This window comes from Orycteropus afer, unplaced genomic scaffold (assembly GCF_000298275.1).
Source record: "Orycteropus afer afer isolate SDZICR_OR568_19922 unplaced genomic scaffold, OryAfe1.0 scaffold00857, whole genome shotgun sequence".
In the NCBI taxonomy this organism is placed as follows: Eukaryota; Metazoa; Chordata; class Mammalia; order Tubulidentata; family Orycteropodidae; genus Orycteropus; species Orycteropus afer.
In genome coordinates this window covers 453,869-473,304 of record NW_006922444.1, presented here as the reverse complement: position 1 = coordinate 473,304, position 19,436 = coordinate 453,869, and the positions used below count along the sequence as shown (strand labels likewise).

The window sequence follows — 19,436 nt, the reverse complement described above, 5'->3', positions numbered from 1 at the left end:
CTCAAACGACTCCCTCCTTCTCTTTGGTGCTCTGTGTCCCCATCTATAAAAGATAAGTGTTGGACTAAGTGCTATGATTCTAAGCAGGAAAAACAAAAAGATGTAAAACAAATAATTTCACTGAAAATGATAATTTGTGCCTAATTAAAAATAAGTAGAAAGCAAGTGTGTGCCTTTCCATCTTTACTAATTCCTTTGCTACTTTCCCTGAGAATTGGTGGAAGACTGAGTTGCACATGACTCATTTGCCATGCTTTGTACTGCCTTTAATCTCTCATCAGTTGACAGATACATCCTCTGTCTTAAAAAAGATTAAAATGTAAAAATTATTTTAAGTATTCTTTTAAGCATCAGATATCCAGGCAATTCATTTATGTAAAAGAACATCTTGCCAGGTGGACCTGCACTCTGGGAAATGGGTTCCAAGACTGGACTTGTTCTACTTTTTAAAACTAATGTGGTGTCAGGGACCCAGAACAGAACAGCCCATGGGAAAGACGGAAACACAGCCTGCTCTGCAATCCTGACCCCTCCACTCTGCACACACATCTTTCCAGCTCTTGCTCTGAGCATTCACCTGGAAACTCTCTACATAATTAAATACATATGGGACTCCCTCCAAGCTTGATGGTATCATCTCCACAAGTATAAGGAATAGTAACTAGAGCTATATAATTACATCAACTTTCAATTATTGAGCAAATGCTATATGCCAGACCCTGTCCATATCTCTCAATTCTTCTACCAACATCACTATGAGAAAGCTACTATGATTGTTTCTGGTTTTCAAAGGAGGAAAGTGAAGGTTGGAGCAAATGAGTGACTTGGCAAAGTTCATTTGCACAACCTGCAAGAGGCAGAGTCGGAAATGGAATCCAGTGTACCAGGCTTTAAAGCTACCTTCTTGGTCCCTAGCCCAAACCCACAGCCATCAAAGTGATTCCAATTCATAATGACCCTCATTGGGTTTCCAAGGCTGTAAATCTTTACAGAAGTCGATTGCTTCATCTTCCTCCATAGAGAAGCTGGTGGGTTTGAACCACTGACTTTCTGGTTAGCAGCCAAATGCCTTACCACTATACCACCAGAGTATAGAACAAGAAATTGAGAGCATTTGATTAACCAAAATGCATGTCCTCAGTTACTAAGGGGTGAACAAGAAAACATCTATAGGAAAAGGATTTCAATGGCACTGTGGGAATCTTGGGGGGAAAGAATTCAATCCCCATGCAAAAACTCACACTTGATGCATTTGAAGACAGAAGCCTAAGAAGCACTCAGATACTGACCAGCAGGACTTTCATCTAGGGGATCAGAAATGAACAAAGCAAGTGTGGACATCTGTTCTATATAAGAGTTCTTGGTCAATTTAGCTTTGTTCTAGCTAGACAGTGCCAGAGAGACAGAGCCACACAGGAACTGACCTGAGTGAGCTTCACCCTCCTCAGTTGAGTGACCTAAGTCATGGAGTCTGGCAGGAGAAGTGAAAGATGCAGGAACTTTTAAAAAGGGTTTAAGGGGAGTTCAAGTGGTATTGCCCCACCCATAACCATCACCAGACTTGAGCACCTCTACTTTGGAAAACATAGAACACTCATTTTCAGCAGAAGTGCCTTGAGCCTTGCTAATGAAACCCAGAGGCATTGTATCCCAATTAGAGGAATGGGCCATGGAGACAGCAATACCCCCTTGTCACATTAACTTGGTGTTTCAGTCAAACTGTAGAGGTTAAAGAAGCCACTGTTTATATTCTTGCTTGAGCTCCTGTTCTCAGTCATCATAAGCCCATTCATTCAACATGTAATTATTAAGCAGCTACTATGTGCAGGGCAGGGAGCTCTGGTAGCATAGTGGCTAAGACACTTTGCCTGCTAACCAGACGGCTGGCGATTCAAACCCACCAGCCACTCCTCGGAAGGAAGGTTGGGCAATCCTACTTTCGTAGTGATACTGCCTCGGAAACCCAAGGAGGGGTCGCTATGAGTCGGGGCCGACTCGACGGCACATAACAACAACACAACAATGTGCAGGGCATAGTTTTGTGCCATCTCTTTGGGAAAATACACTGAATTGAATTCAATATACAATGACCTTTTTCTAAGTAGCAAGGAGAAGTTTAAACTAAAATAGCCCCCTGACAACAAATTTATGTTAATATGTTATTGATAGGTGCCACTGAGTCAGTCTTTAACTCACAATGACGCCATGTGACACAGCACAACTGCCCTCTGGGGTTTTCTAGGCTGTCATCTTTATAGCAGCAGGTCTCCAGGCCTTTCTACCATGAAGACACTGGGTGGGTTCAAGCAGCCAACCTTTGGGTTAGCAGCCAAGCTCTTAACTGTTTGTGATACCAGGGTTCCTTTAAGTTAACACAGCCTGCTGAAAGTGGTTCTAGACTGTGAGGTGGGTAAAACAAACAAGGAGCAGTATGGTGTTCTGCTTAAGAAAGAAGACTGAGGGGTCAAGCTGCTTTGTTTAAGGTCCTACTCTGCCACTCTCTGGGTGTATAACTTCCAACAAATGGCTTACTCTCTCTGGGATACCATTTACTCATCTGCTTTTTTTGCTTCTTAGATTAAAAGAAATAAATATAGAACTGCACAATCATAGATGGAAATATTAACAATTCCCAGGTAGTGGCAGTGTAATTAGACAAAAAAAAAAAAAGAAAACCAGTAAAGACTAAAAGAACTGAACAACATATGATCCCCCTTAATGATATTTACAGAGCACCAGACTGTAAAACTGAAGAATACACATTTTTTCAAACACGCATGGTATATTCACCAAGACAGACCTAATGTTTCAATGAATGTAAAAGGAATTACATCATTTAGAGTATGTTCTATGACCACAGGGAATTAAATTAAGAATCAATAACAATCAGATAATCAAGGAAAAATCACAAATGGGAATTGGAAATTGACAACATATTTCTCAATGATAAATTGATTAAAGAAAAAATAATCAAAAAATAGAATGCATTCTTAATTGATTAATAATGAAAATACAAAATGTAAAACATCAACATGGGATATAGCTAAATCCTTGCTTAAAGGAAATTTTTAGTTTTAAATTCTTATATTAGAAAGGCTAATACATGTGCCAAGCGCCCTCTGAACTTTAGGATGTCATCTTCATAAGTATAAGGAATAGTAACTAGAGCTGTAAAATTACATCAACACAGTGGCTGCAACTATGGGCTGAGGTTAGCAAGGATTGTGAGGCTGGCACAGGACCAGGCAGTGTTTCATTCTGTTGTGCACAGGGTTGCTACGAGTCAGAGCTGACTCGATGGCACCTAACAACAATATATTAGAAAGGAAAAGAAATGTCTAAATAGGTTTAAAAAAAAAAAAAAGAAAGAAACCCACTGTCTAAAATCCACAACTGAGGTTTACACCTTCAGAGCTAGAAGAAAAGAATAGTATATTTAAACTTTCTAAGTAGAAAGAAGGGAATAAGAAAGATAAAAACAAAAATTAATCACATATAAAAGAAAAACTGAAAATATTTAATGCAAACATGGTTTCTTTGAAATAGTCAACAAAACTAATAAACCCATAGATAAATAGATGATCGATAGATATAGATATAGATGACAGATAGATGATAGATGGATAGATATATAAATACATAGATGATAGATGATAGATAGATAGACAGACAGACAGATGATTGATAGATATAGATAGAGAAAATACAAAATTTTATGCTAGGAAGAAAAGAAGATAGCACTACAGATCCCACGGAAAGTAAAGGATAGTAAGAGAATATTCTGAATAACTTTATGGCATCAAATTCTACAACTTAGGTGAAATGTATAAATTCCTACAAAAATATAACTTACAAAATTGACCCAAAATAAAACAAAAATTTGAATATCTCAATATCTATTAAAGAAATTAAATTCATAGTATATGAACTCTCAAAAAACAAAAACTCCAGGCCAAGATGATTTTGGTGGTAAATCCCATCAAACATCTAAAGAAATAAGGAGCCCTGGTAGCACAGCGCCTAATGCATCTCACTGCTAACCAGAAGGTTGGCAGTTCAAACCCACAAGCCACTCCGCAAAAGCAAGACTGGGCAATCTACTTCCGTAAAGACTTACCACCTCAGAAACACAATGGGGATTGCTATGAGTCAGAATCAACCAGATGGCAGTGGGTTTCATTTTTCTACCTATTTACTTATTTAAAGAAATAACACCGAATTTAACACAAATACATTCAGAAAATAGAAAAGAAGGGAAAACTTCCCAAGCCATTTATTGAGACCAACATAACTTTGCCACCAACACCTAAAAAAGACATTTCAAAAGAATAGGATTACAGACAGACCAATATCCCTTATGTACATAGATGGAAAAAAAAATCCTTATCCAAGCATTTTTTAATCAAATTCAGTAATACAACAAAAAGATAATACACCATGACCAAGAGGGGTACAGGGAGAGAGTACAGGCTTAGGAATCAGGCAGACCTGGGTTTGATTCAGGCCCTAGGAGTTACTAACTGTGTGACCTTGATCAAGACACTGAAAGTTTTGATCAATAATTCCATAGAAGAATCCTGATATAAAGGGGAAAATGCAGAACAGAAGTAGAAATTTGTATGGATTCCAGATTTTCTGGAGCCAAGAGGGCTGGATGAACCCCTGAAAGTATTGCCCTGAGATAATCTTTAAAACCTAAACCAGAAATATCCCCTGAAGTTTTCCTAAAACCAAATAATTTAGCTTACCTAGAAAAAATGCCTGCCTTGAGAATCATGCTCTTTTAAGGACTATCTGTACAGGATCAAATTGATAATAGCCACTCCAAACAGAAACACTAGGGAGTAGTGAGTTTATGTAAATAGGGGAGGAACAACTCAAAAAAGGAGAGTTCGGATGGTTGCCCAACTTGAAGAATGTAATTAATGTCACTGACTTGTACATACAGAAACAGTTGAATTGGTATATGTTTTGCCCAAAAATATTTAAAAAAAAAAAAAAGACATTGACCTCCCAAAATTTCTTCATGGATAAAGGAGAGAAAGGAGCACAGTGCCTAAGGTATCTGATTGCTAACCAGAAGGTTGGTGGTTCAGACCCACAAGCCACTCCACAGAAGCAAGACTGGGCAATCTACCTCCATAAAAATTTACCACCTCAGAAACCCAATGGGGGTTGCTATGAGTTGGGATCAACTCAATGGCAGTGAGTTGGTTTTAGTTTTTGATATAAAACAGTGAATCACGCCAGGCTGTTATAGGATCAAATGAGATAAGATCTGTGAAGCATTTTGGTAAATTGTAAAACACACACACACACACACATACACTTTGTTGTTGTTAGGTGCCATCGAGTCATCTTGGACTCATAGCAACTCTATGTACAGCAGAATGAAACACTGCCCAGTCCTGTGCCAGCTCCATGATCCTTGCCATACCTGAGCCCATCATTGTAGCCACTGTGTCAATCCATCTTGTTAAGGGCCTTCCCCTTTTTCATCGACCCTCTGCTTTACCAAACATGATGTCCTTCTCCAGGGAATGGTCCCTTCTGACAACATGACCAAAGTAGGTGAGACAAAATCTGGCCATTCTCACTTCCAAGGAGCATTCTGGATACATTTCTTCCAGGACATATTTGTTAGCTCTTTTTGTAGTCAATGGTGCTTTCAGCATTCTTCACCAATATCACAATTCAAAAGCATCAACACTTCTTTGGTCTTCTCTATTCATTGTCCAGCTCTCACATGTATATGAGACAATTGAAAATACCATGGCTTATGTCAGGCACACCTTAGTCTTCAAGGAGTTATCTTTACTCTTCAGCACTTAAAAGAGGTGTTTTGCAGCCAATTTTCCCAGTGCTATAGGTCATCTGATATCTTAACTGCTGCTTCCATTGGGGTTGATTATAGAACCAAGTAATATGAAATCTTTGACAACTTCAATCTTTTCTCCATTTATTATGATGCTGCTTATTGGTCCAGTTGTGAGGATTTTTGTTTTCTTTATATTGAGGAGTAATCCATACTACAGACTGTAGTCTTCAGTCTTCATCAGTAAGTGCTTCAAGTCATCCTCACTTTCAGCAAGCAACGTTGTGTCATCAGCATATCGCAGGTTGTTAATGAGTCTTCCTCCAATCCTGATGCCATGTTCTTCTTCATATAGTTCATTTGCTCAGCATATAGATTGAATAAATATGATGAAAGAATGCAACCTTGACACACTCCCTTCTTGATTTTAAACCATGCAATGTCCCCTTGTTCTGTTAGAGTGACAGCCTCCTGGTCTGTGTACAGGTGCTTCATGAGTACAATTAAATTTTCTGTAATTCCCATTCTTCTCAATGTTATCCATAATTTATGATCCACACAATCGAATGTTTTTGTGTAGTCAATAAAACACAAGTAAACATCTTTCTGGTATTCGTTGCTTTCAGCTAAGATCTATCTGACATCTGCAATGATATCCCTTGTTCTACGTCCTGTTCTAAATCCAGCTTGCATCTGTCAATATACTGCTGCAACTGTTTTTTAATTATCTTCAGTAAGATTTTACTTGTGTGCAGTGTTAATGATATTGTTAGATAATTTCCACATTCTATGGGATCACCTTTCTTTGGAATGGGTATAAATATGGATCTCTTCTAGTAAGTTGGCCAGGTAGCTGTCTTCCAAATCTCTTGGCATGACCAAGCGAGTGCCTCCAACGCAGCATCCATTTGTTGAAACATCTCAATGGGTATTCCGTCAATTCCTGAAGCCTTGTTTTTCACCACTTCCTTCAGTCCAGCCTTGACTTCTTCCTTAAACACCATTGGTTCTTGATCATATGCCACCTCCTGAAATGGATGAACATTGACCAGTTCTTTTTGGTACAGTAACTTTGTGTATTCCTTCCATCTTCCTTTGATGTTTCCTGCATCATTCAATATTTTGCCCATAGAATCTTTCAATATTGCAACTAGAGGTTTGAATTTTTTCCTCAGTTCTTTCGGCTTGAGAAATGCTGAGCGTGTTCTTCCCTTTGGCTTTCTAACACCAGGTCTTTGCACATTTCATTATAATCATTGACTTTGTCTTCTCGAGCTGCTCTTTGAAATTTTCTGTTCAGCTCTCTTATCTTCTCATTTCTTCCATTTGCTTTAGCTACTCTTTGTTCAAGGGCAATTTTCAGAGTATCTTGTGACATCCATTTTGGTCTTCTCTTCCTTTTCTGTCTTTTTAATGACCTTTTACTTTCCTCATGGATGATGTTCTTGATGTCATCCCACAATTCCTACAGTTTTCAGTCTTTGGTGTTCAATGCATCAAATCTATTCTTTAGATTGTCTTCAAATTCAGGAGGGATGTATTCAAGCTCATATTTTGGCTCTCATGAACTAATTTTAATTGTCTTCAACTTCAAATTGAACTTGCATATAAGCAGTTGATGGTCTGTTCCACAATCAACTGCTGGCCATGTTTTGGCTGAAGATATTGAGCTTCTCCATCACCTCTTGCCACAGATGTAATCAATCTGATCCTTGTGTACTCCATCTGGTGAAGTCTACATACATAGCTGCAGTTTGTGTTGTTGAAAAAAGGTATTTACAATGAATAAGTCATTGGTCTTGCAAAATTCTATCATGTGATCTCCAGCATTATATCTATCACCAAAGCCATGTTTTCCAACTACCAGTGATTCTTTTTTGTTTCCAACTTTTGCATCTCAATCACCAGTGAAAATCGGCACATCTTGATTGCATGTTCGGTCAATTTCAGACTTCAGAAGTTGGTAAAAATCTTCAATTTCCTCATCTTTGGCTTTGGTAGTTGGTGTGTAAATTTGAATAATATTATTATTAACTGGCCTTCTTTGTAGGTATATGAATATTATCCTATCACTGACAGCATTGTACTTCAGGATAGATCTTGAAACAGAGAAGAAACAGCTGCAAACATCCATTAATAATCAGAACATGAAATGTACAAAGTGTGAATCTAGGAAAATTGGAAGATGTCAAAAATGAAAGAGAATGCACAAAGATTCATGTCCTAGGTATTAATGAGCTGAAATGGACAAGCTTTGGCCCTTTTGAATCAGACAACCATATGATCCACTATGCTGGGAATGATGAGTTGAAGAGGAATGGAGTGGCATTTATCATAAAGAATGTTTCAAGAATATTTTCACTATTTATATCTAAATATTCTAAGGAGCTCTAGTGGCATAGTGGTTAAGACATTCAGCTGCTAATCAAAAGGTCAAATGTTCAAACCCACCAGCCACACTAAGGGAGAAAGATGAGACTCTCTACTTCCATAAAGATATACAGCCTTGGAAAACTTAAGAGGCGGTTCTACTGCATCCTAAAGGGTTACTATGAATCAGAACCAATGCATTGGCAGTGGGTACAAATATTATTCTCAGAAATAACATTAGGAGTGAATAGTGGTTTGTCTTAGGCTGTGGAACATTGGTATATTACTAAGACAATTGAGATGTAAAGAGATACACAAACTATTTATTCATTTACAAGCTAAAACACAAATGACTTCCAAAAACCTAATTAAGCAAATGGCTTTTTATTGTATTTTATTTAGAGTAAAATATACAAAGGTGAATAAAATCCAGTCCATATTCTCAAAGCAGTGGCATTCTAATGGCGATGGATGAAAAATATAGATAATAAAGGTCTTCAAGTTTTCCCACTGAGTGCTGTGGGAATTCACAGGTGGAACAGGAAATGTCCACATGGGATAATCAACAGGCAGGACTAGAGTAAAGGAGTGGGTAATGGTGTACTCATGGATGGATATTGACAAGGTACTTGATGGTATCAGAGGATAGGTTATCCAGATGCTCTCTTAGAATGATTGACAAACAAGAGAAATCAAGAAGAAGCTGGTAATCTCAGCAAAAACTAATGGACCAAACAACTGGAGATACTAGAAGGGAAAAAAAGGGCAAAGAAGGGCAGACAGGTGTGAACAAAAGAGAATTTTAGAGACAAAAACAGTTATGATGCATGGAAAATTAAACTTCTACTTAAAAGTGGGTAGCATTCTTTGTTGTTGTTGTTGTTATTTGCCATCAAGTCGGCCCCGACTCATAGCGACCCCTCCTTGGGGTGCCCAACCTTCCTTCCGAGGAGTGGCTGGTGGGTTTGAACCGCCAGCCTTCTGGTTAGCATTCTTTAGTGCTTTGAAATCCCATCAAATCTCATTGGAGGTTTCATTTTGATTCTTTAGAAAGTTGAGTCTAGTGCTACCACAAGCTTCTGTGAATTTGCTGACAAAACAGTTTACATGTCTTCTGTTCTGATGACTAACCCTTCTAGGTCAGCTTGGCTTGCCCAAAACAGAACATACTCTCCCTTCCGTCTCCAGGAAACTGAAACCTAAAGAAAAGTGACTAGCCCAAGACCACTATGTCCATTAAAGTTCGAAGCCGAGTGAAGTCCAAATTTCTTGCCTCTTCTTCCTCATCTATTTCTCTTCCCAAATCACTTTCCTCCCCACCAGTCTCCTCATAGCATTCTTCACTTCAGCATTCCTGAAAGAGTAAATGATGGGGTTTAAGAGTGGTGTGATCACCGTGTAAAACACAGCCACTATCTTGTCCACAGGGAAGGTGACACAAGACCTCATGTAAACAAAGGAGCAGGGTATGAAGAACAGGCCCACAACTGCAATGTGTGAGGCACAGGTGGCAAGGGCCTTGCGCCGCCCCTCTGAGGTCTGATTCCTGAGTGAGAGCAGGATGACCACATAGGAAGTAAGCAACACAGTGAAGCTGATCACAGAAATGGGGCCACCATTAGCGATGATTAGCAGACCAATGAGGAAGGTGTTTGAGCTGGCCAGCTTCAGCACAGGATGGACATCACAGAAGTAATGATCAATGGTGTTGAAGCCACAGAAGGGGAGCTGGAAAATGAGGAAGGTTTGCCCAGCAGAGTGCAGCAAGCCCCCACCCCAGGCAGCCCCCACCAGGAGGCCACACACACGCCGGTTCATAATCGTCGTGTAGTGCAAGGGCTTGCAGATGGCCACGTAGCGGTCATAGGCCATCACCGTCAGGAGAAAGATCTCGGTGCCTCCAAAGAAATGGAGGAAAAATATCTGTGTGAAGCAGCCCTTGAGGGAAATCACTTTCCTCTCAGTAAAGGAGTCAATGATGAGCCTCGGGGCTGTGACAGAACAGTAACAGATCTCCACAAAAGACAAGTAACTGAGGAAGAAATACATGGGGGAGGTGAGGGCTTTGCTGGTCATTATGGTCACCACAATGAGACCATTGCCCAACACAATGGCCGTGTACATGAGGAGAAACACCACAGAAATGATCTTCTGCACATCTCGGTTCTGGGAAAATCCCATGAAAATTATTTCAGTCATGTTGCTTGTAGCCACCATGGTTTACAGTGTAGGAGATGACAGCCTGGAATCACAGAAACCAAAGAACTCTCCTTCAGTAATTAGAAGCCTGCTTTTCAGGCCTTGGAACTACTGTCAAACTGCTTCCTCCTGAGTTCCCGCTCTGCCTTTGGTTCCTCAAAACCATGTTCTCCATGAGACGCGTGTAGAAAAGGACCATCGTTGGCTGTTTGATATCACTCCCAAAATGGGATATGAGCTTGTAATGATGCCCTCTTGAAATATTTTCTCTGATCCAGGCACATATATTAGCTAATTTAATCCTAAAAAAAAAAAAAGAGAGAGAGAGAGGATATTTATCATTAGAAACTAAGGTTAAGTCACTAACTTAAAGCCATGCAATTCATATTTGAATTTAGGTGCATATTTTCAAATGCTTCTACTACACCTGTTATTTCTTCAGAGTGCCTTACGTTGGTTGCATAACAAGAGTTTTATATCAAGTTTGCCTTGCAATATAATGTGGAACTGATTAACTTCAATGATTGCTGGAATTTCCCAGCTCCAATTATTCAGCAGCCAGTGAAACTAACCTGGGCTTAAGAAAGACTAACAAACAGGCATAAGAAAGAAGCTAAGGGAAGGAAAAGGACAAACATGCCAATATTCAGCCTCTATCCTTGGAAGTGAGTATAGAGACTGGGAAATGTGAGGCTTAACAGACTGCCTCATGGTCTTAGGGTTCAAGGCTAAGAAACAAGTCAAAGACATGGAAGTCTCATTTTACTGCACAGTCTACTGTTCCATGGGCTTATCATAAAATGCTTACATCAGAATCCCAGAGCACAGCAGGTCTACACAAGGAAGGCCTAGAAGATGATGTCAAACCTGCCTCCTACAGCAACATCATCTTAAAGAGATTCAGACATACATGACAGAGAACTCTGAGGACAGACAGAGGGGGACCAGACACCATAAATCCAAAATCATTGCCTTTTGAGTGGTTAGTCCCTCAGGATAAACAAAGCTTGTTAGCAATCCCTAAAATATCCTGAATTGATATTCACACACTTTGGAAGGTAGGTTGCAGTCCCAGCCAGTCCTCTGCATGTTAGAAAAGGGCTGAAGCACTGTGACTGAATGACACAGACACAGGGTTTGGAGTCAGAGAACCTGGGTTCAAATCCTAGCACTGTCACTTTCTAGCTTTGTGACCTTATTAAATAAGTGCAGAAACTCAAATCTATAATTTTCTTTGGAAAACTGGGAATAAAAATACTTTTTGTATAGTTCTTTTTTGAGAATTTAAGGGACTCGGACATTTTAAACACAAATGACAAACCATGAGAGTATAATCTATTACTCATTTGCTCTGTTTTCCCCTATTAAAATGACACACTCCAGTAAAGTAGAGAGGGTCAGCCGAACAAGATGGGTTCACATAGCGGCTGCAACAATGGGCTCAAACACACCAAACGCTGTGGGGATAGTGCAGGATCTGGCAACATTTCCTTCTTTTATCCATAAGGTCAGCCTGAGTCTGAACTGACCCAAAGGTAACTAACAATAACCACAACCCCCTGTGCCACAGGCTGTTGCTGCCGGAAGCAGACTTGCCACCCAGGCTTGCTTTGTGCAGACCTGCTGTGCTCTGGGTTCTGATTTATGTATGTTACAAATGAGACTGAAAGCCCTTACCTGTTACCCAGCAGTTAGTCACCGGACCCTAAGGGCATCCTGTTTCTGCTTCATTATTTTCCCCTCCATCCCCACCACCAAGGACAGTGGTTGAAACTTGCTGACTTCACCTTCCACCCCCCTTAACTTCTGTCTTATGCCTGTTAGGGAGCCCAGGTGGTTTCACAGTTTACAGAGTCATTTATGGTGTAAGACAAAACTGAAATGAAATTCTTATTGTACCACCAATGTAAGGACCTCTGCTAAAGTGAGAGGTGCAGTGGAAATATCTACATACCTTTTCAAATATGAGCTGTATGGCTTTAGGCAAATGACTAAACCTCTGTGATCATCCATATCTTTATAAGCTAAGGCTAATATTATCTTCTCACCATTGTGCTCTTCCCTTACCTCCCCACCACACTCCTCTGTATACCCAGCTAATCCAGCATTTACAGTAAGCACTATACTGTAAGTCAATGTTTCACAAACAGGATATTGATGAAGAAGACAGGAATCTTAGAAGGCCCTGCATCACCCTCAGTGAGGAAAATGGCTCTATTACCTTCTGTGAAATTTAGTTTCAAAAGGGAAAGCTCTCTATTCCTATAATGGCTTCTGACTTGGAGTGTCAGTGAGAGAAGTCCGCTCAGAGAAGTTGCAAGGACCACTTTAATTTTCAGATTTTAAAAATAGTTATTCTTTCCTTGTCCAAGGTTGTTGAAGGTTAAAATTATAATGTAAATTTTTAAAATAAAATACTAAAACTTATTTTAGAATGAATGAAGAGGAAACTAACATTTCTTGAAACTGTGAATAGAAATGGAAAATATTTGAGCATAACTTCATACAGAGGTCATCAAACCAATTAGACAGTGGCCATGGCATTTTACCTGTGGAGTCTACAATAACTTTAATTCTGCCTTTTTATTATTATTATTATTATTGAGGCTAAAACAAGAAACTCTGAAGGACAGGTAAGAGTTTTCATCAGATGGAGAGTAACCAAACATTTTCAGCAATTGAAGTTAAGGAAACTGAAAATTAGGATGAACATAGAAGCATAAGATGAGCCAAAGCCAACAAACAATGTCTATGAAAATACTTCCAATCTTTAAAATGAATCTGGCCCCTACTCAATGGTTTCTCATTTCATTTTCTCTGTTCTGTAAACACATGTGCTGTGAAGTTCTGAAAAATAAGATTTATCTGGCTTCTCTGTATGAAAAATGAATTTCCTCTGTGAACTTTCACCTAAATCACAATAAAATTTTTTAAATTAAAAGAAAAAAAATTCTTCTTCCATGGGAGCTCTGGTAGCGTAGTGCATAAGGCACTTGACTGCTAACCAGAAAGCTGGTGGTTCAAACCCACCAACCACTCCTCAGAAGGAAGATGGGGCAATCTATTTCCATAGTGATACTGCCTCAGAAACCCAAGGAGGGGCCGCTCTGAGTCGGATCCAACTCAACAGCACATAACAACAAACAACAACAAGCTTCTTCCATCATTCCTTTCCTCCCATATCTTTCCCAAGATATGATTTCACTAGAGAAGTCAGATGGTGACTCCTTCCTAATTTCCTTCACTGAGTCATCATAAATTAACTAACATTGAAATGAAACTTGTGGACCCTCTTGACTGACTTCCTCATCTTACTGAAGTAGAATCTGGAATACAACTGGTTGGTGCAGACACTGCACTGGAAGATTCATGTTGTTGTTGTTGTTGTTGTTATGTGCTGTCGAGTCAAACCCGACTCATAGTTTGCTGTCAATCCTATGTTTCAATGGTTCCAAAATGGAGGCCGAACATGGAGAGACAAAACAGCCATGTTCATAGCAAAAGGTAAAGCAAAGTTGAAGAGTGAGGTCTGAGTGAATTAACGAAAGAATAAGAGAATTAACAATAATATTGTTCAAGTTTAGATATCCACTTGCCTGAGGGACAATTTCCATTGAGACAGCCTGGACAGACCTTGTAGAATCTACAGAAGATAGAATGTTTCAGAAATCAACAAAACTGGACCACCATGGGAAAAGCCTTTGCAAGATTTGTCTTGGAGACTTGGTATCTTAGCTCTTGTATTTTGTCATCAAGGGCTAATTTATTCTGTTACTCATATATCTGTCATATTTCTCCAAAAAGAATGTAAGCTTTTGAGAGCAGAGACACTGCCTCTGGTATCCTATGTAGCACCGAGCACAGAGGTAGGAACAGAGTAGATGTTAGTGTTTTTAGTTTGATCCCTTGATCCTCCATCTGCTACTACACCAGTTTCAAAGACAAAGTAAAACTGTGGGTGTGCCATGAATAGCATGGAAGCAAAACATCTAGGGACATATATCTAGTCTAAAAACGTAAGATCTTTTTGAAAGTAAAATCTAAAGCATGCCCCACTTTAGACTAAGTGAACAAACCTACCTTGAATATTATTTGTTGCCTTGATTCTTGGCTTTTTCTGCTGGATGTCTTTTGTAGTCAGAAATCTGATTCATTTGTACCACATAACCCTATAACCCCAGGAACACAGTCTTATTTCACTAACAAAGTCTAAAGACAAAATGATCAAAGAAATGTAAAGACTGAGTTGGTTTCCACAGATCTAAAATTTGGTAACTTAAGACTTGGTGCTCAGCAAAATTTGAGTTTCTATGAGGCTAATCTCCATTCAGGCTCAGATTGAGCTAATTTTCATTTCTCACAAAAAAATTAACATGTAAGAATGTCTAAGGCAGACCACTTGAATTTTTCAAAAGAACATTCCTGAAAAATGTGTGAGTCACCAGTGGATTGAAAACAAACTGCAAACAATTCCACACTGACGATGTGATTTAGGTGAGAATGATTACAACCTCAGCTCTAAACCAAGACATAAAGTAGATTCCTCACAGAGGTCAAACCCTTGTCATTTCACTAGGAAGGAGAGACTTTGAACAGGATGATGGGTAAGATCTGCCCCATCTCCTGAAAGATTCAGCAAACCAAAGAAAGGCACTCCATGCATGAACATGTGTAGAGGAAAACACCAGTGGAAGGAGCCAATGCAAGGGAAAACCCCTGAGTGAGGGTCTGCACATCCATGGTAAGGACTCAGTGAACATAACTGTGTCAGAATCTATTTCACACATAAAAGATATCCCTAAATACTAATCTTCCTCATGGGTCTTACCAGATGCCATCAATGTTTCAATCTAGCACTTAATGATTTTTTCACTAAGAAAATTCCATGGGGCTAGAACTGGGTCAATCTAATCTAAAACCCACCAAAAGGAGGACTGAGGGAAATACTTACTGGATTGAGAAGCCAAAAGCATTTAAGGTGTATGAGATGGAAACTTGAGATCAGAGAATTGAATTCCCTGAACTTTTCTAACATCTCCTGTCTGGGGACTTTCTAAGAAGAGAAAATGTCAACTTCCCAAGTGTTTATTCAGAGGTTAAGAAGCCTATCTTCCAATTAATCCAATTATAAAGCTGGGACTTCTACTTGCCCTTTCCTGATTATCCCCCTCTCATTCTGGCCCCCAGAGGTTCCCTCTCCATTCTCAAGTGAGTGATGGAAGAGATTCCAATATCACATCCCTTCCACGTCCCCACCAAACACATCCTCAAAAGGCTCTAAATGTCCTAACCCTACTCTCACCTTGCATTGAATGAAAGATGTCCATGGGTTCCAGAAAGACTTTAACTAAGTGGACATGAGCCAATCACACATATGCTTCAGGGTCATAACCTAAATCAGAAAATGCCAGATACAGACGGTCCTTTGAGATCATCTTGTCCACGTCATTCACTTTGAAAATAGGAAAATAGTCAAAAAATAAAAATTACTTATACAAAATTGCCCTATGTATTGGTCTACAGATAAATCAACTCTCTCCAAATACTCAATAAAGCAGGCTTATAGCTGCTCACTCTTTAAATTCTAAGCATTTAACCACAAATTATCAGCTCACAGTTTTTACATGCAGGGCCTTCAGAAAGACTAGGGATCCATAACTGATAGGTGTTGTTGTTATTGCTGTTGATGCTACTGCTGCTGCTGCTGTTGTTGTTGTTAGGTGCTATCGAGTTGTCTCCGAATCATAGCGACCCTGTGTACAACAGAAAAAAGCACTGCCCGGTCCTGTGCCAGTCTCACAATCCTTGCTATACTTGAGTCCATTGTTGCAGCCACTGTGTCAAACCATCTCCTTGAGGGTCTTCCCCTTTTTTGCAGACCTTCCACTTTATCAAGCATGATATCCTTCAGGGAATGGTCCCTTCTGAGAACATGACCAAAGTAGTTGAGATGAATTCTGGCCTTTCTCATTTCCAAGGAGCATTCCCATTGCACTTCTTCCAAGACAGATGTCTTCATTCTTCTGGCAGCCCATGATACTTGTATTCTTCGCCAACACCACAACTCAAAAGCATCAACTTTTCTTCAGTTTTCCTTTTTCATTGTTCAGCTTTAACATGCATATGAAGCAACTGAAAACACCATGGCTTGGGTTAGGTGCACCTTAGTCTTCAGAGACATCTTTGCTCTTCTCTAAAGGGGTCTTTTGCAGCAGATTTGCCCAGTGCAATACGCCTCTGATTTCTTGACTGCTGCTTCCATTGGTGTTGATAGTAGAACCAAGTAATACGAAATCTTTGATAACTTCAATCTTTTTTCCATTTATTGTTATGTTGTTTATTGGTCCAGTTGTGAGGATGTTTGTTTTCTTTATATTGAGGTGTAATCCATACTGCAGACTATAGTCTTCAATATTCATCAGTAAGTGCTTCAAGTCATCCTCACTTTCAGCAAGCAAAGTTGTGTCATCTGTGTATCTCAGGTCGTTAACGAGTCTTCCTCCATCCTGATGTCATGTTCCTCTTCGTATAGTCTGGCTTTTCAGATTATTTGCTCAGCATACAGATTGAATAATTATGGTGAAAGGATACCACCCTGACACACTCCCTTCTTTATTTTAAACCATGCAGTAACCCCTTGTTCTGTTCAAACGATAGCTTCCTAATCTATGTACAGGTTCCTTATGAGTACAGTTAAGTGTTCTGGAATTCCCATTCTTCTCAATGTTATCTACAATTTGTTACAATCCACATTTAAGATGTACTCTACTAAATAATAACACACTACACTTAAGCAGTAGAATAGTTAGGAGGATGTGGCATATGCCAGCCACACCATGTGACACTATCACGAGTGACATCAAAATGACTATCTATAAATTTTTTGTGCATTGTTTCACCAGAAATTTATTAATTTTTTATTAAAATAGCCATGGAGTTAGTTGTAACAACAAAAAATTTTTTGGAACCCCAGCTGACATATATCTATATACCTACAAGGCTAAAACTCCATGCTAATTTATTTTTGAAATTTCTAATGCCTTCCAGTCAAGGCTGTCATAATCATCCAATTCACAGTATCACTTCAAATCCCATGGCTTTGTCTGCAAACTCTTGCTGTTGTTTTCGTTGCCCTTGTTTTATAGTTGCTCATTTTGGCAAATTTTCTGGTGTATTAGCTACAATATTGTGGTAATTAGTATTTGTGAATAAATATCAATAGCTTTCTTGAGAATGAAGTAGTAATAACAGAAAAAGAAGTAGAAAATTTTTTTTAAAAAAAGTTTCCACTCAGTTCCTAAGAATGTTCTATTTCAGTGTAGAGAGATTTTCTAAAACAATTTTGTAGTTAATATTCAAACAAACTAAAAAATATTACATTTAGACAATTTTAAACTATATTTATCACTTTTATTCTATACTTAAAATTCATAACATTACTAAGAATTCTATATGGTCTACATGTGAACCTCAGCCTACCTGACCTTGAGACCCGAAGAACTAGACGGTGCCCAGTGATTATTGCCAACCACTTGGGAAAGGATCAGAAATGGGGATCCTGGATAAAGTGGAAGAAAAACATAGAACAAAACTCAAAATTATAAAAAAGATCAGGCTTACTGGCCTGATTGTTGTTGTTGTTGTTGTTGTTGTTGTGAGATGCCATCGAGTCATATCCAACTCATAGCAATCCTAGGTACAACAGAATGAAACACCACCCAGTCCTGTGTCAGCCTCACAATACTTGATATACCTGAGCTCATTGTTGCAGCCACTGCATCAGTCTATCTCATTGAGGGCCTTCCCGTTTTTTACTGACCTTCCACATTACCAAGCATCCCCTTCTCCAGGGTGTGGTCCCTATTAATATGAGCAAAGTAGGTAAGATGAAGTCTGGCCATTTTCACTTCCAAGGAGCATTCTGGACTTCTTCTAGGACAGATTTATTAGTTCTTCTGGCAGTCCGTGGTACTTTCAGTATTCTTTGCCAACATCACAACTCAAAACCATCAACTCTTCTTTGGTCTTCCTGATTCATTGTCTGATAGAGACTGGCAAAACCCTCAAAAGTATGTCCTCTAGTCACCCACTAAACTTGGACTTGAACTCACTCCCATGATTTAACTTCCATACAAACAATAGACAGGGCTAAGAGGTGAACACTTTTTCTGTGGACTGGGATTCTGTTGTGCTGCTTACAACTGTCCATGAGCAAACAATCCACCATATGGCCTGGAGATCTTGGATTCGTCATTCGTTGGAGTCAACAGCCAGTATACTGCCTGCCAACCTTGAGCTCCTCAGTCCCTGCAGTGGTACAAGTCAGGAAAAGCCTCCAGCTTGATGTTTGATCCAAGAACTTGGGAATTGTCAGCTTCTATAAGTGAAAGAACTTTCCAAAGAAGTAACCTGAGAGAAACGAGAAAATAAGCCAGGATGATATCTGGAGGAGGAGATTGCCAGAAAGAGGGAGAAGCAAAGGTGAAGGACCTGAAAATATGAAGTCCCTAAACTGGAAAGTGGACTCTTTGGTGGATCTGGATCCTGTTGTGTTGCTTATAACTGTCCATGAGCAAACAATCCACTATTCAGCCTGGTGATCTTAGATTTGTCATTCATCAGAGTCAACAGCCGGTATACTGCCTGCCAACCTTGAGCTTGTCAGCCCCTGCAGCTGCGTGAGTTGGCAAAAGCCTCCAGCTTGACGTTTGATCCAAGAATTTTGGGACTTGCCAGCTTCTATAAGTGTGTCAGCCACAGGGATTCAGGTGATCAGAGGGAACTCAGGCAAGCCCAAAGTAGCAGGGTGAGAGAGCAGGAGAATGGAGATTAAAAGGCCCAGGAATCCGGACAGAGGAGGGGTCAGCCACAGGAACCCAGGTAAGGGTGGTAAGGGACACAAACTTGTCTGTAGGTTTGTCCTACCATGGTGACGTGTTAATGTGAATTTTGAGGCTGAGCCACTGGTGTTTCAAACACAGCAGGATGCACATAGTACACAGGTATCAGCCCAGCTTACAGACTGAGACAGACTAGGAAGAAGGAAAAGGCC

General features: G+C 39.6%; 1 protein-coding gene across 1 annotated transcript; it reads right to left on the bottom strand.

Annotated features, from left to right (window-relative positions):
* Window positions 1-9,472: 9,472 nt before the first annotated feature.
* LOC103212133 (olfactory receptor 4X1-like) lies at window positions 9,473-10,405 on the bottom strand. Its single transcript, XM_007958132.2, has one exon. It carries the CDS (start codon window positions 10,400-10,402, stop codon window positions 9,473-9,475), a length of 930 nt encoding a protein of 309 aa, XP_007956323.1. The 5' UTR covers window positions 10,403-10,405.
* Window positions 10,406-19,436: the final 9,031 nt, after the last annotated feature.

Excerpts from the sequence above, each read along its gene's own strand:
- LOC103212133 (XM_007958132.2), bottom strand. The coding sequence starts at position 10,402 with ATGGTGGCTACAAGCAACATGACTGAAATAATTTTCATGGGATTTTCC.